Source organism: Engystomops pustulosus, chromosome 3, assembly GCF_040894005.1.
Source record: "Engystomops pustulosus chromosome 3, aEngPut4.maternal, whole genome shotgun sequence".
NCBI classification, from domain to species: domain Eukaryota; kingdom Metazoa; phylum Chordata; class Amphibia; order Anura; family Leptodactylidae; genus Engystomops; species Engystomops pustulosus.
In genome coordinates this window covers 5,977,512-5,999,999 of record NC_092413.1, presented here as the reverse complement: position 1 = coordinate 5,999,999, position 22,488 = coordinate 5,977,512, and the positions used below count along the sequence as shown (strand labels likewise).

At 49.9% G+C, this 22,488-nt stretch overlaps 2 protein-coding genes across 5 annotated transcripts in view; one reads left to right on the top strand and one right to left on the bottom strand.

Annotated features, from left to right (window-relative positions):
* Positions 1-612, top strand: part of LOC140120855 (phosphofurin acidic cluster sorting protein 2-like) — a 29,488-nt gene extending 28,876 nt beyond the window's left edge. For both annotated transcript variants that reach the window (XM_072139851.1, XM_072139850.1), the window contains one exon: positions 2-612. In XM_072139851.1, the coding sequence (XP_071995952.1) occupies positions 2-114 (113 nt within the window). In that variant the 3' untranslated portion in view covers positions 115-612. The remainder of the gene's footprint in view (position 1) is intronic.
* On the bottom strand, positions 595-20,810 carry LOC140120854 (cullin-9-like). 3 transcript variants are annotated; one of them, XM_072139847.1, is made up of 29 exons: positions 20,635-20,810; positions 16,275-16,865; positions 15,911-16,065; positions 14,874-15,278; positions 14,571-14,759; positions 14,091-14,424; positions 13,826-13,997; positions 13,257-13,464; positions 12,989-13,179; positions 12,688-12,908; positions 12,324-12,561; positions 11,838-11,943; positions 11,470-11,697; positions 11,265-11,355; positions 10,702-10,873; positions 10,513-10,618; positions 10,248-10,343; positions 9,998-10,173; positions 9,785-9,918; positions 9,524-9,709; positions 9,325-9,431; positions 9,046-9,228; positions 7,709-7,866; positions 6,833-7,052; positions 5,880-6,060; positions 3,333-3,478; positions 3,111-3,225; positions 2,667-2,866; positions 595-2,303 (listed from the first exon to the last, which is right to left on the bottom strand). In XM_072139847.1, exons 1-29 carry the CDS (start codon positions 20,756-20,758, stop codon positions 1,977-1,979), a joined length of 5,760 nt encoding a protein of 1,919 aa, XP_071995948.1. In that variant the 5' UTR covers positions 20,759-20,810; the 3' UTR covers positions 595-1,976. The 3 variants fall into 3 exon arrangements, with proteins under 3 accessions (XP_071995948.1, XP_071995949.1, XP_071995950.1); XM_072139848.1 differs by lacking the exon at positions 20,635-20,810 and adding an exon at positions 20,486-20,606; XM_072139849.1 differs by lacking the exon at positions 20,635-20,810 and adding an exon at positions 17,574-17,896.
* Between the last annotated feature and the right edge of the window lie 1,678 nt (positions 20,811-22,488).

Sequence of the window (22,488 nt, the reverse complement as noted above, 5' to 3'; positions counted from 1 at the left end):
GTGACCATAGATGGAGTGGACTGGAACGACGTGAAGTTTTTCCAGCTGGCAGCGCAGTGGCCGACACACGTGAAGCAGTTTCCCGTTGGTATCTTCGGTCACGGGAAGATGTGATGGCGCTGTGAGGTCCATGCAGCGCAATCAGCTTGACTTTTCCTCAATCAGATAATCAGGCAGAAGGTTCCCCTCCCCGGCACCAGTCCTGACCTCAGCATGGAGCCCACACCATCAACTGCCCTCTTACCATCACATGACTCACCATCCGGTGAGGGTGCCCCTTACCATTGCCCAAAATCACAACTTACCTTACCAGGGTTAGTGTCCTGGCCAGAGTTTCCACATCACATGACACTTTATACCACTTACTGTGAGGACCCTCTTACTGTCGCATCACAACAAGGTGCCCAAATCACGTGACTAATAATACCACATACTGTGAGGCCGAGGTACCCAAAGACTGGGAGAGTCCTTGTACCCTACTGACCCAATCACACCACTCATTATACTGTGCGGTTCCTCTTCCTATGGTGCTCTGGCCGAGGTGTCCCGATCCCATCTCTCAGTACACCACAAACTGTGTGGGAATAATGCAATAAAATCCAATGATATCAACGCTTCTCTGTTCTCTTGTTTCAATACCCAATATGATAATTAGGACATCTACAGTCAGGTGGGGTTTCCCTTCAGATCATAGAGATCCAAAAACAATGAGATTCATAACTTGGGGAAGGGGCAGGCTCTGTCAGAAGCAGGGGAACAAGGATTGATGGAGAGGAAGGTCCCTACTCCTATCTCTACTAGGTTCACTCTATACTATGATGAAGGGTAGTTTAGGGCAATAAAAAAAGTTATACAATTAAACAAAAATAACATTTACATGTCTCAAGACACCGCCAAACAACCAGAATAAAAACCAAACTTCCTCACACGGCTAATAACAGAGAAGGTGAGAGAGGACCTTCAGCCTGGCCGAGGACCTCCTGTCTCACACCATGGTCAAGGTTCTTCCATATCTATACGTCCATATACAAGGCTTCCTCCACACCCTTATTCTATATGATAGAGAGGGTTTGGATTTGGAAAAAACAGGTTGTTTGAGAACGCGCTGCTCCAAAACAGGTTGAATAAAACAGGCAAAATTGATTGTACTGGACTATGCTTTTTGGAGACCGACCTTCCCCTTCATCAGGTTCATAATAAAAGTACACTGGCCCCAAAAATGAAATGGGGGTGTGACTTGATAATCAAAGATTTATGTAGGTGGCAGACAGGTCCGATGTATGGACCATGTAATAAATATAAGCTTAAGCTCAGTGTCCAGATGCCCGCACTGTATAAATCTTGGGGCCTTACAACACCTCACAGTTCCCCCCCCCCCCCAGCCAGTGTACTTTTATTATGGACCTGATGAAGGGGACGGTCAGTCTCCAAAACGTGTAGTCCCGTACAAAATTAAATAAATTAACTATTTTAACACACCGATGCTACTCACCTTTTTTTAGAGCAGCGCTTTCATAAACAACCTGTTTTCTTCCCTAATCACAACCCTCTCCATTGCTTTACTGCACCTACCCATGTGACGGCATCCAGCAGTAACGTATATTCGGAACCTAAAACAATATGTCCATGTTGTGCAAACAGAACCTCACATGATTATACGAGGATGGGGGCCGATACTTTCAATCCCACCAGCCAACAGCTTCTTCCTCACCTCGTAGTTGTTGCACGTGCCTCCCTTGTCTTTAGGCTTTACTGCCTGAATCGTGACCTCAACCTGACCTCATTGAAAACCGTAACAAGAATTAAACAATTGTATAATCCACGAGAGGTCGCCAGACTGGGCTTCCATATACGGCGGATCAGGAGCGGAGGTCAGCAGCAGTATCCTGAAGATCCCGTGGCACTGGAGCGCGTGGAAGCTTCTGCCGGCGCGATCCTCCTTATATTTCAGGGCATCCTCTGCAGCTTCACTCTGCTTAGGACTTCTCCAAAGACCTGAATGTACTGAAGGTCAGCCGCTGCTCTGGGACTGGGGCAATGTTGCTGCTGATTTTCCGCACTCGGCAGAATTCGGACACTTGGGGTGGGATTGATGTTGTGGTCTCTTCATGGATAGTCATGGGACATAGTTCCACAGGCGGTGGCGCCTCCACTTTGTAGCACAGAGTTAGTGGGTTGTTTGGTTTTCTATAGATAACACCATTATCCAGCTGGCGCTTTATACAGGAGAGCACATCCGGGACCCCGCAGTCACTGGGCAGGCACTGTGCGGTGGGCACCTCTCTCCGGAAACCATCAAGAACCTAAACATACAAAATCACATATGAGTATCTGACAGGAAAACAGTAAGGCCACATACACACGACCATCTCAGGGACCTATGTACATACATCCCCTATAGACGGCTGTGGTGCCCGGGCTCGGTACGGTGAGCACAAGGGCTCACTGTTTCAAGCCATAGCCACATAGAGTCTGTTCTATCTTCTGCCATAGATGCGGGCGTGTGGCTGCTATTTTCGATGGAAAAGGGGCAGAGATGAGGGGCGAAGATGAGCACCGCTCTATTCCTGTGTGGGCATACGTTCATGTGCATGAGGCCTAAGAAGAACTGGAACATTCATGCCACGACCCGTACAATCACTGCTGTCCTACAGCCCATGACCTACCCTGAACAGCAGCCTGTCCATACGGATCTCCCGCTCTTCCTTCATGACCCGCTCCAGCACATGCAACAGGGATTCCCTCCTCCTCTGTAACATGTAGAAAATTTCCTCTAAAGTCTTCTTTTTGTTCCAATTGGTGCAGAAATCGAGAACCGTGTGTGACCCCAGGTCCTGCTCAGCTGCTTCATTCACATATAGATGTCCTAGAATAGAGAGCTGGTAAAGTGAATAAGGGCGGTATATACACCTGCTAGACCCCTGACACAGGCTTCCAGCCATGGCAGATCCACTAGCAGACATGTGGTTTATGAGGCAGAAGACTCGACAACCATTTAACCTTGTTTACAAATCCTGAGTGACAGATGATCCCCATCATGGTTTCATCTGCTGGACAATTACTGTCATCCTTCATCTACAATCATCTGATCCCATCTCAAGGATTCTCACCTGTGTCCTTATGACAGCAGAGGATTCCAGTATAGTGGGTCAGGGAGTCTACTGAAGTGGTCAGCAATGATCCAGATATCCCTGTGATATCTCCGATGTCCTCCATGGAGACCTCCTGCCGATAGAAGGAGACATTACAGAGAAAACAGGTGAGGCCACCAACATAGAGAAGTGATACAGACCCAGGATGTCAGGACATGTCAAGATCAAGATCCTACATACCTTGTGCTGGTTAAAGAGCAGTAAGATGACCATCTGCAGGGTGGAGACTCGGAGCATCAGGTCTCCATATTGTACCTCAGCGTTCCCCAACCAAGTCCACTGTAACCGCCGAGACTGAGAGAGGTCCGAGCCCAGAGCTGCCTGACCTGAGGGGAGCACACAAGATGATCAGTACATATACTGAGGAGAAGACACAAGATGATCAGTACATATACTGAGGAGAAGACACAAGATGATCAGTACATATACTGAGGGGAGCACACAAGATGATCAGTACATATACTGAGGAGAGGACACAAGATGATCAGTACATATACTGAGGAGAGGACACAAGATGATCAGTACATATACTGAGGAGAGGACACAAGATGATCAGTACATATACTGAGGAGAGGACACAAGATGATCAGTACATATACTGAGGAGAGGACACAAGATGATCAGTACATATACTGAGGGGAGCACACAAGATGATCAGTACATATACTGAGGAGAAGACACAAGATGATCAGTACATATACTGAGGAGAAGACACAAGATGATCAGTACATATACTGAGGAGAAGACACAAGATGATCAGTACATATACTGAGGAGAGCACACAAGATGATCAGTACATATACTGAGGAGAGGACACAAGATGATCAGTACATATACTGAGGAGAAGACACAAGATGATCAGTACATATACTGAGGAGAAGACACAAGATGATCAGTACATATACTGAGGAGAGGACACAAGATGATCAGTACATATACTGAGGAGAAGACACAAGATGATCAGTACATATACTGAGGAGAAGACACAAGATGATCAGTACATATACTGAGGAGAAGACACAAGATGATCAGTACATATACTGAGGAGAGGACACAAGGAGATCAGTACATATACTGAGGGGAGCACACAAGATGATCAGTACATATACTGAGGAGAAGACACAAGATGATCAGTACATATACTGAGGAGAGGACACAAGATGATCAGTACATATACTGAGGAGAAGACACAAGATGATCAGTACATATACTGAGGAGAAGACACAAGATGATCAGTACATATACTGAGGAGAGGACACAAGATGATCAGTACATATACTGAGGAGAAGACACAAGATGATCAGTACATATACTGAGGAGAGGACACAAGATGATCAGTACATATACTGAGGAGAAGACACAAGATGATCAGTACATATACTGAGGAGAGGACACAAGATGATCAGTACATATACTGAGGAGAAGACACAAGATGATCAGTACATATACTGAGGAGAGGACACAAGATGATCAGTACATATACTGAGGAGAGGACACAAGATGATCAGTACATATACTGAGGAGAGGACACAAGATGATCAGTACATATACTGAGGAGAAGACACAAGATGATCAGTACATATACTGAGGAGAAGACACAAGATGATCAGTACATATACTGAGGAGAGGACACAAGATGATCAGTACATATACTGAGGAGAGGACACAAGATGATCAGTACATATACTGAGGAGAAGACACAAGATGATCAGTACATATACTGAGGAGAAGACACAAGATGATCAGTACATATACTGAGGAGAGGACACAAGATGATCAGTACATATACTGAGGAGAAGACACAAGATGATCAGTACATATACTGAGGAGAAGACACAAGATGATCAGTACATATACTGAGGAGAAGACACAAGATGATCAGTACATATACTGAGGAGAAGACACAAGATGATCAGTACATATACTGAGGAGAGGACACAAGATGATCAGTACATATACTGAGGAGAAGACACAAGATGATCAGTACATATACTGAGGAGAAGACACAAGATGATCAGTACATATACTGAGGAGAGGACACAAGATGATCAGTACATATACTGAGGAGAAGACACAAGATGATCAGTACATATACTGAGGAGAGGACACAAGATGATCAGTACATATACTGAGGAGAAGACACAAGATGATCAGTACATATACTGAGGAGAGGACACAAGATGATCAGTACATATACTGAGGAGAGGACACAAGATGATCAGTACATATACTGAGGAGAAGACACAAGATGATCAGTACATATACTGAGGGGAGCACACAAGATGATCAGTACATATACTGAGGAGAGGACACAAGATGATCAGTACATATACTGAGGAGAGGACACAAGATGATCAGTACATATACTGAGGAGAGGACACAAGATGATCAGTACATATACTGAGGAGAAGACACAAGATGATCAGTACATATACTGAGGAGAAGACACAAGATGATCAGTACATATACTGAGGAGAGGACACAAGATGATCAGTACATATACTGAGGAGAAGACACAAGATGATCAGTACATATACCGAGGAGAAGACACAAGATGATCAGTACATATACTGAGGAGAAGACACAAGATGATCAGTACATATACTGAGGAGAAGACACAAGATGATCAGTACATATACTGAGGAGAAGACACAAGATGATCAGTACATATACTGAGGAGAGGACACAAGGAGATCTTCAGTACAGATACTAATCAAGGAGTCTTACTCTTTGTATAGAAGTCGGTGAATTGCAGCAGGGGGGTGCTGAGGGTCTCTGGGAAATACTTGGAGGGATTGTCCAGGTAGCAGAGGGAGGATATAGCCCAGCATCGAGGAGAAAGCACAGCAATCTGGACCTCTGTATCCTCCACGTTCTCATCACGGAGTCCTGAGCTCTCCTCCATCACCTGGAGACAAAGACAAGACTTCTCAGTAACATCTCCTCTTCCTATTTACACCACCTCCTCCTTTTCATCATCTTTTTTTAGTGTAACATCCCCTCCTCTTCCTCACATCTCTACTCATCACCAACCTTTCCACATCCTCCAACCATCCCCATTCACTTCTCTCCTTCCTTTACATGACTATCGTCTTATCCTCCTCATCATCAACTCTTTATCCGTTTACATCTCTTCTTACTACTCAGCTCCTTTTGCTCCATCATTCTCTTCAAATATCTTTTTTCTAACCTTCATCAACTCTTCTTTTTTAGTATTAAACATCTTCATCATCTCTTCCACTGGACATCTGCTCCTCACATGCCCACCGCATTATCAGATCCCATCCCTATGCACATCTCCTCTTCATCTGCTCTTCAACAATTTCTTGTCCTCATAACCCTCTCCCTCACCACCGCCTCCTCCTCCTTGTCCTCTGTCTATCCTCCTCCTCACCATCATCTTCTCTTCATCCTCCTCCTCGTCCTCTGTCTATCCTCCTCCTCACCATCATCTTCTCTTCATCCTCCTCCTCGTCCTCTGTCTATCCTCCTCCTCACCATCATCTTCTCTTCATCCTCCTCCTCGTCCTCTGTCTATCCTCCTCCTCACCATCATCTTCTCTTCATCCTCCTCCTCGTCCTCTGTCTATCCTCCTCCTCACCATCATCTTCTCTTCATCCTCCTCCTCGTCCTCTGTCTATCCTCCTCGGCATCACTATCTTCTCTGCCACCTCCTTACCATAGCCTCCTCCTCCTCGTCCTCCTCCTCAGATAAGACCCCTCTATCTTGCTCCTGTAGTCGGTACAGATGTTCTTCTCTCTGCAGATCTTTCGTCTCCTGCAGGTTTTTCAGCATCTGTTGGGGGAATCGGTTTGGGAAACAAATTCCGATGTGATCGACCACCGAGTTTTCCAACCAGCAGGGTCCAAGGCAAAGGAGCCGGTCTGCCAGATAATGTCTGCAACACAAAGAGATGAAACCCAGATCATCCTGGGAACCGATGGTGCAGAGCATCCTAGGAGCCGATGGTGCAGAGCATCCTAGGAGCCGATGGTGCAGAGCATCCTAGGAGCCGATGGTGCAGAGCATCCTAGGAGCCGATGGTGCAGAGCATCCTAGGAGCTGATGGTGCAGAGCATCCTAGGAGCTGATGGTGCAGAGCATCCTAGGAGCTGATGGTGCAGAGCATCCTAGGAGCTGATGGTGCAGAGCATCCTAGGAGCTGATGGTGCAGAGCATCCTAGGAGCTGATGGTGCAGAGCATCCTAGGAGCTGATGGTGCAGAGCATCCTAGGAGCTGATGGTGCAGAGCATCCTAGGAGCTGATGGTGCAGAGCATCCTAGGAGCTGATGGTGCAGAGCATCCTAGGAGCTGATGGTGCAGAGCATCCTAGGAGCTGATGGTGCAGAGCATCCTAGGAGCTGATGGAGCAGAGCATCATAGGAGCTGATGGTGCAGAGCATCCTGGGAGCTGATGGTGCAGAGCATCCTAGGAGCTGAGGTGCAGAGCATCCTAGGAGCTGATGGTGCAGAGCATCCTAGGAGCTGATGGTGCAGAGCATCCTGGGAGCTGATGGTGCAGAGCATCATAGGAAATATGAGAGATTCCTCACCTGTAAAAGTGCTCAAAAGAATTGGCCAATTCAAGATCAGACAAGAAAAGCACAAAATCCAGGAACTGCTGGAGCTGCTCCAGGGATCGAAGATCAGAAGAATCACCACGAATCGCAGTTATCAGCCGATCAATATAACGAGCGAATTGCTCCATCACCTGTTATATATAGCAAAAGCACAGAAACAACATAAACCAGAGTGGAAGAAGGGGTCGAATCTGTCTATAGACCACAAATGGGGCCACACTGTGACCAGATACTACCAGGGGCCACACAGTGACCAGATACTACCAGGGGCCACACTGTGACCAGATACTACCAGGGGCCACACAGTGACCACATACTACCAGGGGCCACACTGTGACCAGATACTACCAGGGGCCACACTGTGACCAGATACTACCAGGGGCCACACAGTGACCACATACTACCGGGGCCACACTGTGACCAGATACTACCAGGGGCCACACAGTGACCAGATACTACCAGGGGCCACACTGTGACCAGATACTACCAGGGGCCACACAGTGACCACATACTACCGGGGCCACACTGTGACCAGATACTACCAGGGGCCACACGGTGATCAGATACTACCAGGGGCCACACTGTGACCAGATACTACCAGGGGCCACACAGTGACCAGATACTACCAGGGGCCACACTGTGACCAGATACTACCAGGGGCCACACAGTGACTACATACTACCGGGGCCACACTGTGACCAGATACTACCAGGGGCCACACAGTGACTACATACTACCGGGGCCACACTGTGATCAGATACTACCAGGGGCCACACAGTGACCAGATACTACCAGGGGCCACACAGTGACCAGATACTACCAGGGGCCACACTGTGACCAGATACTACCAGGGGCCACACTGTGACCAGATACTACCAGGGGCCACACTGTGACCAGATACTACCAGGGGCCACACAGTGACCAGATACTACCAGGGGCCACACTGTGACCAGATACTACCAGGGGCCACACTGTGACCAGATACTACCAGGGGCCACACTGTGACCAGATACTACCAGGGGCCACACAGTGATCAGATACTACCAGGGGCCACACAGTGACCAGATACTACCAGGGGCCACACTGTGACCAGATACTACCAGGGGCCACACTGTGACCAGATACTACCAGGGGCCACACAGTGACCACATACTACCGGGGCCACACTGTGACCAGATACTACCAGGGGCCACACTGTGACCAGATACTACCGGGGCCACACTGTGACCAGATACTACCAGGGGCCACACAGTGATCAGATACTACCAGGGGCCACACTGTGACCAGATACTACCAGGGGCCACACTCACATGCAGCGTGGTCAGGAAGGACAGCTGTAACAGCCCCTCACAGAAACCCTGGCGCAGAGATAGTAAAAACCGTGTCTGTTGTCCAAACATCTCATCCATGGCGCGTCGGAGAGACCGGTACATAAAGCAGAAGCGGGAAGCCAAATCCTCATCATTCCAGGACATTTCTAGGAAGCGCTGCACCTGGTGGACACAAAAAGAATTACACCAGGAACAAAACCCCAGCAAATCCAGAACTTCCTATTTGCTTCTTATATCTTCTACTCCTTAACCTCCTACCTGCTTCTGGACCACTTCTTGCCAGCATTGAGCAATCCCTGCAGTACTGCTCCATTCAGAACCGGAGGATCTCACAGGAAGACTGAAGCCACCATGACTTTTCCCATCTAGGGAGAGAAATAACCACAACAAAGAGCCCTGTCATCCCCCCTTCCCCATACACAGAGACCACCTACAGGTGATGGAATCTGGTACTCACTGTTCTTGCTGGGGGGCTTCAGTGTGGCAGTGTCTAGGGGACTGGTGTCCACGTGGACCAGGAGATGGCTCAGCCTCCGTACTCGGGAGTTGAAGATTGAAGTTTGGGCCTTGGATCGTCGGGTCCCCTGAACATTCTCCAGGTAGCGGGTGAGAAGCCAGCTGAGGGGGCTCACTTCCCCGGGGTCTGGAAGAGAGAAGGCACAGTGACTGTCCGGTCCATGAGGTGGGAAGCTAATGGAGGGTCTGGAAGGTTCTGTACCTGAGGTGGTGATGCTCCTCACTAGGGGGGATATCAGCGCCTCCCAGCAGGTGCGGCCCAGGGCCTTTGCAGCCTCATCGTCTGCCAGAAAGCGATCAGCAAACTCCTGCTCATGTGACAAGGCGCGGTTCAACCTGCAACAAGATGGTCAATCAATGACCAAAGAGGAGACGGACTCCCATACACAACCCCGTCACAGGTGACGCCCGGTACCTGCCGAACAGCTGCAGTAGACGCTCCTTCTTCTCACAAATCTCCTGCCCCCAGCTGTGAGCGCGACTGGTGTAGAAGAGGAACGTTCTCATGCAAAGCTGCTCCTTAAACACCGGCCACAACGTGGGCTTTGGCCCCAAGACTTCCAAGCCACGCACCCGCGTATCAATGCCGCCCTGCACGGAGACAGCGCTATATGACAACCACCGGGCTAAGAGCTCAACAAAGTCACACAATGGCAGCGCATTACCTGCTGACATCGCTTTATCTTCACCTGGACCACCGGCCAGAAACGGGTGGCGTTCTCCAGGACCACAATGCGAGAGGCAGAGCTGGAGATGTTCACCTGAAGGAGAGAAGATTCATGTCAATAATGAATGAGCAACGGAGCCCTCTGACCTCAGGGGTGCACATTACTGTACAACCAAATAATAACCCAACAATCCCTGCAATGTCACATGATATAGCTCTGCACTGCCCCCCAAGCTGTCAGGATAGATGACGCCATGACTGACCGCATTCAGCTCCGTGCTGATATTGGACGCGTTCTCTCCACCCATAACAAGCACCCGAGCCGGCATGTAACTGGAGTCTTCACTGGCCACGGTCAGCGCCAGCTGCCTGCAGGGGGCACAAACTTATGTTGTATCCATATATACATCCCGCAAGTCACCTCCTTCCACACCGTATCCATATATACCTACCGGATCACCACGCCTCGGTGCATGAAGATGTTGATATAATGGGATCCGGTGCTTCCATTCGATTCCCAGTAAGACTTTGGGTTCCCGTCAGTCAGTTTGATGGCACGATGTGGATTTGAGGAAACTTCAATCTTCTCCCAACATTTGTCTTCTTTCTGCTCGGGCTGGGAATCTGCGGATGGAGAAAATGTAGAGCAGCCTTTGGGGATGGCAGGGAGTCACACACAGAGGAGAGGGGGAGTTCTGCTCTGGGGGACACGTATGTGCACGCGACCATATAAAAACGGGCATATATACGGTCCCATACATTCCAATGGGCAATGCGGTCTTTCATGTACCGTATTTTCTACAGATACGGTGCAATACGTTGCTATACTGCAATACATCCAGTATTTAAGGCCAGAATACAGACGTATATACAGAACAGAAAGGACCATACTGTTGTGTGCATGAGGCCTGACTCTGCTTACTGCAAGAAGCCATTGGTGTAGAAGACACAAGACAGTGAAGAACATGCTTGGTCCTGGTGATATGCCCTTTCTGGTCTTCTATAAAATACTTACCTCGGCCAAGACAACTCAAAAATGCAGCAAAGCAAGGAACTTGGAGCTGCCTCTGATGGCGGCGCTGATCGTCTATCTGCTCCAGAAGCATCTGATGGGACAAGAGATTCTTATAGGAGTAACACAGGGAAAGATGAGGGAGTTGCACTCATCCTGGTGGTGTACAGTCTGGGGGGGGGGGAAGGTCAGAGGTCAGGTGACTTACCTGCAGGCAAGATGTCAGAATGCTGCGGGATATATCCTGGTACACCCGAGCGTGCTCCTCATAGCCAGACAATAGGACTCGGAGATCCCTCGCGTCCAGGAGGTCAGGGCTGTGTCTCTCGATCACCTTCCTCAGAACGTCTGCGACATCCAGACAACACATGAGCACCGCACAATCCTTACTGAGCGAGGCCAAAGCGTGCAGGAAGCGCGTCACCTCCTCAACAAGCTGCAAGAAAGGAAGGGGTTAATATCACCCAGTAAGGTGGGATCCAGACCTGCACCTACTACAGCTGCAAACATTACACCTACAACCCCAGTCCCCACGGCCCGATACTGCATGTCCCATCATCCTCTCTGCTGTGTCACCTCCTTCTCGCTGCAGTGCATGCTCAGGGTATGGACGCTCGGCTGGATGCTCCGGTGCCAGGGAATCGGCTCCTCCCGAAATAACTGCAGCGCCTTGTGCAGGATCCTGCAACCAGAAATGGTGGAAGATATGAGGAACAAAACTCCTCCATATACAGAGGCCGCCCCCATGGACAGAGTCCCTGCATATAAAGAAGCCACGCCCATGGACATAGACCCTCCATATACAGAGGCCACATCCATGGACAGAGTCCCTCCATATACAGAGGCCGCCCCCATGGACAGAGTCCCTGCATATAAAGAAGCCACGCCCCTGGACATAGACCCTCCATATACAGAGGCCACATCCATGGACAGAGTCCCTCCATATACAGAAGCCACCCCCATGGACAGAGTCCCTCCATATACAGAAGCCACCCCCATGGACAGAGTCCCTCCATATACAGAGGCCGCCCCCATGGAGATTGCTACATGTAGGGCTCTTACTTGTAGACACTCAGCTGAAGTTGCTTCTCGCTGCGGAGCTGCTCCAGGCTGGAGAGAAGCTGCAGGAAGAGCTCGGGGTCTGTAAGGAGCTTGGAGACATCACACAGCAGGGAAACAGAGTCATCACAGACACATCGCTCCAGAGATGGCAGCAGCTCTCGGCACAGCCGCGAGTCCTTCAGGCCGCTCAGCAGCCATGCCACATCCATGTCCTGCAGAGCCTGAGCCGGGGTGAACTCTGAAAGAGGCAACAGTGGGTCAGGGCACCTAGACTGACACTATCCAGGAGGTTACAGGAGGGAGATGAGGAGGAGGATGAGGCAGGGATACACTATGCACCTTCTTTATGGAGGACATTTCATACCTTCGTTATCAGAGACGCTCTCCTCCTGACTGTTCTTGATGAGATCACGGAGCTGCTTCTGTATGCAGAGATCCAGGCGGCTGAACATGGAGTTGGAGTCTCCAGTGAAGCTCTGGAGGATGGTGGACAGCTCACCCCCGGACAGCTGCTCGGTCAGAGCTTCATGGTTCTCAGTCAACATCCGGATGACCAGCAGCCCGTTGTACACGGAGGCGATGCACCTGAAAGGCAGAGGGTCATTAGGTGACATCGGTCAGGCAGAGGTTACGGCTGATGGGATGTCGCTGCTCTGACCCCTTACCCCTCTGTGCCCTGCAGCTTGCTGATGGCCTCAGGGATCACACTCAGGAGACTGGTGGAGCTCCCACTGACAGCCGATCCAATGCTGGAGAAGATTTCCTTCATCACTTGGGCATCTCCAGGATTTAGTGCATAGTGTCCAGAGCTTCCTCGCAGGTCACAGCTTCCTACCCCAGTTAGCACCTTCAGGACCTGCCCCAGAAGAAGCGTGGGTGATGAAGATGAAGTCAGCACAGAGTAAGACGTGGTGGAGAAGGGCAGGTACTCACCGCCAGGCCGATATGCTGTATGGCAGCCGAGGAGTGGTGCTCCTGCATACAGCCCAACACTGCCCGCACCCCTCCCTCCGTGGCAAACATCACCCGCCAGTCATACTTAGACATGAGCACATAGGTCAGCTGCAGACTCGTGACCACCAGAAGCTGGTCCTTCATCTGAATTGTCAGTAGGTCGACCAACATCTTCACCATCTTCTTTCTGGAAGCAAAATTTATCCATCTCTTACACGGGCTGAATGCCAATCAATGTGTGACCACACCCAAGATAACATGGCCATTACTTTCCTGCATAGGTGTTCTACTTCCTGCTTGTTGATAGGTTCACCTACCTTGGCTTGACCATCTAGGCAGTTTCTTAACCTTGTTCCTGACCCGCTGTCATCACATGGCGAGCATGTACTGAGACTTTGCCTGCCCTGACCTCGGACTGCACCTGACTACTCTCATCCTGAGAGCTGGTGCTTCGCTCTGGCATCTCTAGATGTGGGTCAGTCACCACCAATATCGGAACTACTCCAATTCCACAACTGACTGCCCCTTACAATGTCACATGTACTTACCCGAGTGTGGACTCTCTGATGGAGCTCTTGCCCTCCCTATGGCTCGACCTCCCCGACATCTGCTCAGAATCCACTCTATTGCGCTCCGCTTCATCAAGCCGGATGTTATGCATCAGCGCCCGGCAGCTCTCTAGCGATCTCTTAAGCACCCCCTCCTCTTCACTGCTGGGTCCTAAACCAACGGGACATGACTGGTCACATGAGTATAATCCAGGTGCGGAGCAGTGCCCCACCATCATCTAATGATCACTATGTGCACTCTCACCTGCTGCCTCCTCCTCGTCTGATGAGAGTTCTAGTCCTTCCAGCAGAAGCAGGTTGTTCAGGATCTGGCGGTCAGACATTCCATCTATTGCCCCTGGTGGATCACTGGACCCAGCTGGCTGGGAGTTGCCACTCCCTACGTTTACCTTACTGATGCCAGGATGGGCCCTGGGCTTTTGCAGTACATGTGATGATGGGGTGTGAAACAACCGGGTGTAAAGATGTGAGTTTTGGAGGTCACAAAGGAGGTGACCCTCACAGTACTCAAACAGACGCCGGATTACCGCCTTGGCTGTCGTGGTAGTCACTGCCAACTGGAGAAGAGCAAGAGGATCCTGCAGGAGGGAGAAGAATGTGGAGATGTCAGGAGGTGAGATAACCTCAGGTAATACTCCCAGATCACGCTGGGGTACCAATCTCTCATCATCCCGCTCATCCCTGTTTGGACTGATGATTCTAGAAGACTCATTGTAGACCTTACCTGCTCTTCTACATTCGGACTGACAACCTTCATGATTTTGTCTTGGTTCTTAGAGTCCAGTTGTCGAATGAAGAAGAGAAGTTCCCACCAGTCACCCTGCGAGATGATCGTCTCACTCTTCTCTGGGTTTATAATCTCCAGCACATGCCAGTCCACCCAGCACATCTGTCCGAAGTCTTGCCAGTCAACCTGCAAGGTAGGTGGTCACTTAACAACACACCCCATGTTCATATCTTCTACCTCAGCAGATCTGGCACCAGAGGGGTACAGAACAATGGACGTTCCTGGAGATACTGCACTTACCAGCACTGAGGTTATGTTCCTTTTGCTGACCCAAATGGTTCCCTCATCACCAGCATGGATCTGGTCATAGTCCCGGATCAGGCGTACAGTCATCCCTGGCTGCAGGGTCTGTTGCAGGTATTTCACATATTCACATCTTCTGGACAAATCTATACAGTTTGGACAATTACGATCAGGACGTTGTACATCATATAGCTCCCGAGGTAGGTACCGACGCTTCTCTGAGCTCCAGCCCATGACCCGCACCAGCTCACAGATGAGGCTGCCCATGGCCATACAGAAGTCAAACTGGCGCTGGAGGCGGACCTTCTCGTTACGGTCCGGTAGATCACTGTTCAGTTGGTCCAGAAGTGATGTCACACACAGGTAACGTTTCACCAGTGAGAACAGCTGCTTCCCCGGGATCTGCCATAAAGGGAACAACCCAAAGTCATGGCTGAGGGACATTGAAGATCCAAGAACTTCCACAAGAACTCATCTACCATCTCCTCACCAGGAGATACTTGGACCCTCATGTCTGGAGGAGACACCTACATTCTCCCCTCTGGAGGACATTCTCAGTCAGCTCTCTCTCCTAGAAGATACTCTATAAAACATTCCCAGTCTCCTCTCCTTCAAAGGAGACACTTGAAGCCTCAGCCTTGGAGGACGTCTACTTCCTCCTCTTCTTCCAGAACATAATTGAATCCCCCACTGTAAGACACCTTCAACCCTCTCTAACTTGAAAACTAATTATTATTATCTAAAGCAGTGGTGGCGAACCTATGGCACTCAGTGTCTAAAAGGTTTGCCATCACTGATCTAAAGCCTCCTCTCCAGAAGATACTTGTTCACCTCTGGAGGACCTCTACAGTCTGATTCTAGAAGATACATTGATCCTCACCTTTGGAGGACATCTATGGCCTCCTTCCTCTTCTAGAAGATATTAGTACTATTCTTTCACCTTCACATCCTGCACTAATCTGTTGTTCCTACATCTGTACTATATATGATGGACGCAGCTCTGGCTCCACGTAACCAGCAGTAGAGTCACTTACCTGAGGTAGGTGGATGCCATCGAAAGAGATGCAATGTTCCTCTGAGCTGGTCGTCTCTGCAAAGAGCTGCAGCAGCGTAAAGCGCGACTCGAAATCCATGTGTTGTTCAATGCCGTCCTGCTGACTGAGGGACAACAAGACGTGCGCGCGACTTCCTGCAAAACACAAGGTGCCCATCAGTTTTATCTGGGTGACAACCTTACAGCTTCATCAGAGCTCCCACATGGGGCATCACCCATCTCTTCCATCACCAGGAAACCTGGAACCTAGTAAAGATGGGTGACATCCTGAGGTATATGCCTCCACCATGATGGCAATGCCATCTACCCATCATGCCCTGCAGGACTCAGCACTCCGCCCCCACCTGCATCATGTGACGCCAGTGCGCGCAGCATCTTTCCAGCGTTTTTACGGATCTGCTTCTCCGAGTTGCAGAGCATCTTCATGAGCAGGTCCAGCGCTCCCGTCTCCTTGAAGACTCCGGCCAGGGAGCCGATACTGGCGTAAGCGCTCAGCACGTGGATGGTGTTGAGGATGGATGAGTCGGGGCCACAGCTGTGTGACATCTGCCGGGCGGCTCTCTGTACCAGCATCCGGACGTCTTCAGTCATTTCCTGCAGAGCGCCCTCATCTGGGGCCCCAGTAGTCTTCTCCTCTGGGACCCCGGGCCCCTCAGGTTTGCGCTTCCCCAACAGAGTGGGGCAGTTGCTGTACACTTCCTCCGCAGACATCCACATGAGGATGTTGGAGGACTTGTTCTCCGCCTGTGAGGTCGTCCCGCTGCTGCCGGCTCCTGACTCCTCCGTGTTGTGCACTGCCCAGCGGATCAGATACTCCACATGACTGTCCACGCTCCATCGCTGCCGCAGGAGCTCCTCCGGATGGGCCTGAAGCTTCGGACCCAGCTGCACCAGGAGATTGCCGTTCCTCCGCTCCCCCACCAACATGGCTGACACTGAGAAAATATAAGATAAAATATATGAGGTGACGGCCGTAGGGTGTCGTGAGGAGGTGACGGCCGTAGGGTGTCGTGAGGAGGTGACGGCCGTAGGGTGTCGTGAGGAGGTGACGGCCGTAGGGTGTCGTGAGGAGGTGACGGCCGTAGGGTGTCGTGAGGAGGTGACGGCCGTAGGGTGTCGTGAGGAGGTGACGGCCGTAGGGTGTCGTGAGGAGGTGACGGCCGTAGGGTGTCGTGAGGAGGTGACGGCCGTAGGGTGTCGTGAGGAGGTGACGGCCGTAGGGTGTCGTGAGGAGGTGACGGCCGTAGGGTGTCGTGAGGAGGTGACGGCCGTAGGTTGTCGTGAGGAGGTGACGGCCGTAGGTTGTCGTGAGGAGGTGACGGCCGTAGGTTGTCGTGAGGAGGTGACGGCCGTAGGTTGTCGTGAGGAGGTGACGGCCGTAGGTTGTCGTGAGGAGGTGACGGCCGTAGGTTGTCGTGAGGAGGTGACGGCCGTAGGTTGTCGTGAGGAGGTGACGGCCGTAGGTTGTCGTGAGGAGGTGACGGCCGTAGGTTGTCGTGAGGAGGTGACGGACGAAGGTTGTCGTGAGGAGGTGACGGACGAAGGTTGTCGTGAGGTGACGGACGAAGGTTGTCGTGAGGAAGTGACGGCTGTAGGATGGTGTGAGGTGATGGCTGTAGGTTGTTGTGGCTGTAGGTTGTTACTTGTTGTAAGGTGATGGCTGTAGGTTGGTATGAGGTGATGGCTGGAGGTTGTTGTGAGGTGATGGCTGGAGGTTGTTGTGAGGTGATGGCTGGAGGTTGTTGTGAGGTGATGGCTGGAGGTTGTTGTGAGGTGATGGCTGGAGGTTGTTGTGAGGTGATGGCTGGAGGTTGTTGTGAGGTGATGGCTGGAGGTTGTTGTGAGGTGATGGCTGGAGGTTGTTGTGAGGTGATGGCTGGAGGTTGTTGTGAGGTGATGGCTGGAGGTTGTTGTGAGGTGATGGCTGGAGGTTGTTGTGAGGTGATGGCTGGAGGTTGTTGTGAGGTGATGGCTGGAGGTTGTTGTGAGGTGATGGCTGTAGGTTGGTGTGAGGTGATGGCTGTAGGTTGGTGTGAGGTGATGGCTGTAGGTTGGTGTGAGGTGATGGCTGTAGGTTATGAGGTGATGGCTGTAGGTTGGTGTGAGGTGATGGCTGTAGGTTGGTGTGAGGTGATGGCTGTAGGTTGGTGTGAGGTGATGGCTGTAGGTTGGTGTGAGGTGATGGCTGTAGGTTGGTGTGAGGTGATGGCTGTAGGTTGGTGTGAGGTGATGGCTGTAGGTTGGTGTGAGGTGATGGCTGTAGGTTGGTGTGAGGTGATGGCTGTAGGTTGGTGTGAGGTGATGGCTGTAGGTTGGTGTGAGGTGATGGCTGTAGGTTGGTGTGAGGTGATGGCTGTAGGTTGGTATGAGGTGATGGCTGTAGGTTGGTGTGAGGTGATGGCTGTAGGTTGGTGTGAGGTGATGGCTGTAGGTTGTCGTGAGGTGATGGCTGTAGGTTGGTGTGGCTGTGTAGGTTGTCGTGAGGTGATGGCTGTAGGTTGTTACTTGTTATGAGGTGATGGCTGTAGGTTGTTATGAGGTGATGACTGTAGGTTGTTGTGGCTGTAGGTTGTTACTTGTTATGAGGTGATGGCTGTAGGTTGTTTTGAGGTGATGGCTGTAGGTTGTTATGAGGTGATGTAGGTTGTTATGGGGTGATGTAGGTTGTTATGAGGTGATGTAGGTTGTTATGGGGTGATGTAGGTTGTTATGGGGTGATGTAGGTTGTTGTGGCTGTAGGTTGTTATGGGGTGATGTAGGTTGTTGTGGCTGTAGGTTGTTATGAGGTGATGTAGGTTGTTGTGGCTGTAGGTTGTTATGAGGTGATGTAGGTTGTTATGTGATGTAGGTTGTTATGGGGTGATGTAGGTTGTTATGGGGTGATGTAGGTTGTTGTGGCTGTAGGTTGTTATGAGGTGATGTAGGTTGGTGTGAGGTGATTGTTGTAGGTTGTTACTAGTTATGAAGTGATGTAGGTTGTTGTGGCTGTAGGTTATGAGGTGATGTAGGTTGTTGTGGATGTAGGTTGTTATGAGGTGATGTAGGTTGTTGTGGCTGTAGGTTGTTATGAGGTGATGTAGGTTGTTGTGGCTGTAGGTTGTTATGAGGTGATGTAGGTTGGTGTGAGGTGATGGCTGTAGGTTGTTATGAGGTGATGTAGGTAGTTGTGAGGTGATGGCTGTAGGTTGTTATGAGGTGATGTAGGTTGTTGTGGCTGTAGGTTGTTATGAGGTGATGTAGGTTGGTGTGAGGTGATGGCTGTAGGTTGTTACTAGTTATGAAGTGATGTAGGTTGTTATGGCTGTAGGTTGTTACTAGTTATGAAGTGATGTAGGTTGTTATGGCTGTAGGTTATGAGGTGATGTAGGTTGTTGTGGCTGTAGGTTGGTGTGAGGTGATGGCTGTAGATTGTTATGAGGTGATGTAGGTTGTTGTGGCTGTAGGTTGTTATGAGGTGATGTAGGTTGTTGTGGCTGTAGGTTGTTATGAGGTGATGTAGGTTGTTGTGGCTGTAGGTTGTTATGAGGTGATGTAGGTTGGTGTGAGGTGATGGCTGTAGGTTGTTACTAGTTATGAAGTGATGTAGGTTGTTGTGGCTGTAGGTTGTTATGAGGTGATGTAGGTTGTTGTGGCTGTAGGTTGTTATGAGGTGATGTAGGTTGTTGTGGCTGTAGGTTGTTATGAGGTGATGTAGGTTGTTGTGGCTGTAGGTTGTTATGAGGTGATGTAGGTTGTTGTGGCTGTAGGTTGTTATGAGGTGATGTAGGTTGTTGTGGCTGTAGGTTGTTATGAGGTGATGTAGGTTGTTGTGGCTGTAGGTTGTTATGAGGTGATGTAGGTTGGTGTGAGGTGATGGCTGTAGGTTGTTACTAGTTATGAAGTGATGTAGGTTGTTATGGCTGTAGGTTGTTACTAGTTATGAAGTGATGTAGGTTGTTATGGCTGTAGGTTATGAGGTGATGTAGGTTGTTGTGGCTGTAGGTTGGTGTGAGGTGATGGCTGTAGGTTGTTACTTGTTATGAGGTGATGTAGGTAGTTGTGAGGTGATGGCTGTAGGTTGTTATGAGGTGATGTAGGTTGGTGTGAGGTGATGGCTGTAGGTTGTTACTAGTTATGAAGTGATGTAGGTTGTTATGGCTGTAGGTTGTTACTAGTTATGAAGTGATGTAGGTTGTTATGGCTGTAGGTTATGAGGTGATGTAGGTTGTTGTGGCTGTAGGTTGGTGTGAGGTGATGGCTGTAGGTTGTTACTTGTTATGAGGTGATGTAGGTAGTTGTGAGGTGATGGCTGTAGGTTGTTATGAGGTGATGTAGGTTGTTGTGGCTGTAGGTTGTTATGAGGTGATGGCTGTAGGTTGGTGTGAGGTGATGGCTGTAGGTTGTTATGAGGTGATGTAGGTTGTTATGGCTGTAGGTTATGAGGTGATGTAGGTTGTTGTGGCTGTAGGTTGTTATGAGGTGATGTAGGATGTTATGAGGTGATGTAGGTTGGTGTGAGGTGATGGCTGTAGGTTGTTATGAGGTGAGGTAGGTTATGTTTGCTGTAGGTTGTTACTTGTTATGAGGTGATTTTTGCTGTGATTTTCCCGGGTTATTTGGCACAGGATGTTGTATGGAGATGGATGAGTATCACGTGTGTTGTCTCCCTCTAGTGGTCAGCAGAGGTTATAGCAGCGGTGGCGCCTCACACAGGGCGACACTGACCTCTAGCGGCGGCGGCCGGTACTGACACGTCCTCAGCTCTCCGCCGCACATCCGGGTGTCCTGGAGGCCGTGGCCCGCGGGGGGGCGGGGCGGGTGTCTGGCCCCCGATGTTACGCGGCCTCATCTGTTCAGATACAGCAGCCAATACGCCGGCCCGGCTCCTCTTCCGGGTCAGGTCATCACGTGACGCGCGGCCACGCCCCTCCCCGCTGCTACTAAGGAACATGCGTGGAGTATTGGGAGGGAGCTAAGCGAGGGCGGGGAAACAAAGCATGGGAGGGGTCTGCAGGGAGGGAGGAGTCAGGTTTTAAATGAGTATTGAAAGGGGAGGAGCCAGGGTAGGGGGAGGTGTAAAGTCAATTCAATCTGTAAATGAAGGAGGAGTCTGATACCAAGAAAAGAGTAAGGGGTGGAGCTTAGGAATTCAAAGAATAATGGAGACTAGTAATTATGTATTTAGGAGGAGTCACAGAGGCGGAGTTATAAATGTGGGTGAAGGTTTACATTAGAGGTAAAAGCAGGGGAGTCCTAAATGATTCACTAGGGAGGAGTATTTTAGGTCAGGGGAGGGGCTATGGATTGAGGAGGAGTTAGTGAGGTTAGAAGAGGAGTACTTGATGTCAGGGGAGGAGCTGAGGAGGCAGTGAGGTTAGAGGAGGAGTTATGTCTTAGGGGAGGGGCTATGGGTTGGGGAGGAGCCAGTGAGCATAGAGGAGGAGTACTTGAGGTCAGGGGAGGAGCTGTGGATTCAGGTTGATGCAGTGAGGTTAGAGGAGGAGTTATGTGTCAGGGGAGGGGCTATGGGTTGGGGAGGATTATGTGAGTTTAGAGGAGGAGTAAGTGATGTCAGGGGAGGAGCTATGGATATCTGCAGGTCACTAGCCTGATGCAATGAAAGAAGAGAATTTTATCTTTAATAAGACAACAGCAGCACGTTTCTAGGTGCTATAGAACAGAAGATAGAGTAGTCTGAGGGAGTAACTTTCCCTTGCAGCCTCTGAACATTACTCATCTCACAATAAAAGTGACTCTTCTCTGTTGTCACATGACTTTGGATGAGATTTTTTTTTTTGGGGGGGTAAACTGGTGAGATTGCACATAAATGAGGGTAATCTAGAAAGGACATATCATACTTTACTTTTCCGGAGGGGAAAGTAGTTTAAAGGGGTTGGCCACTTTTCAATAAATCTCTTCCATTAGACAGGTCTCTGCATGTATATGTACCTGTACCTTTGCCTACTTCAGTCTTTCCCTGTTCTCTCCCTGCTGTCCTAAATCTCCTGCTGCAGCTCCTCCTATTCATCAGGGCTCAGACATGTAAACAAAGATTCACAGAGAGTCTGCACACAGCAGAAAAGTAGATAGCAGGACTGCTGAATCACCTGAACATTCAGGGATTATCCACCAGGCAGTAAAGTAGTGATGGGAAGTCCTGAACAGCTCCCCATTAAATTTATAATATGTCCAGTCAGTCTACCCCCTCCACACCACATTTAACCCAATTGTATAGGGTTAAAGGAGGCAGAGGTAAGTGATCCCACCCCTGTCGTTCACATCCCATTTTGTACTACCGGTAGGTAGATTTCTTCAGATCCCTCCAGCTACAGCTCTCAGAATACCCCTATGGCGCCTCAAAGAGATGCACTGTTGTTAAGCGTGGCCAAAAATGACCACGTGGCTGCCACCGATATCTCTGCTTCACATGGTCCTAGATGGATTTCCTCTCCAGGTCTGTAATCGATGGGGCGGCGGATGTTGGTGATATTTCTGATGAGCGATGGCAACTTGTGCTCGAGGCTTTTCCATTACACTTTCTGGGCGAGGCGAGACGCCTGTCACAACTCTACACTGTAC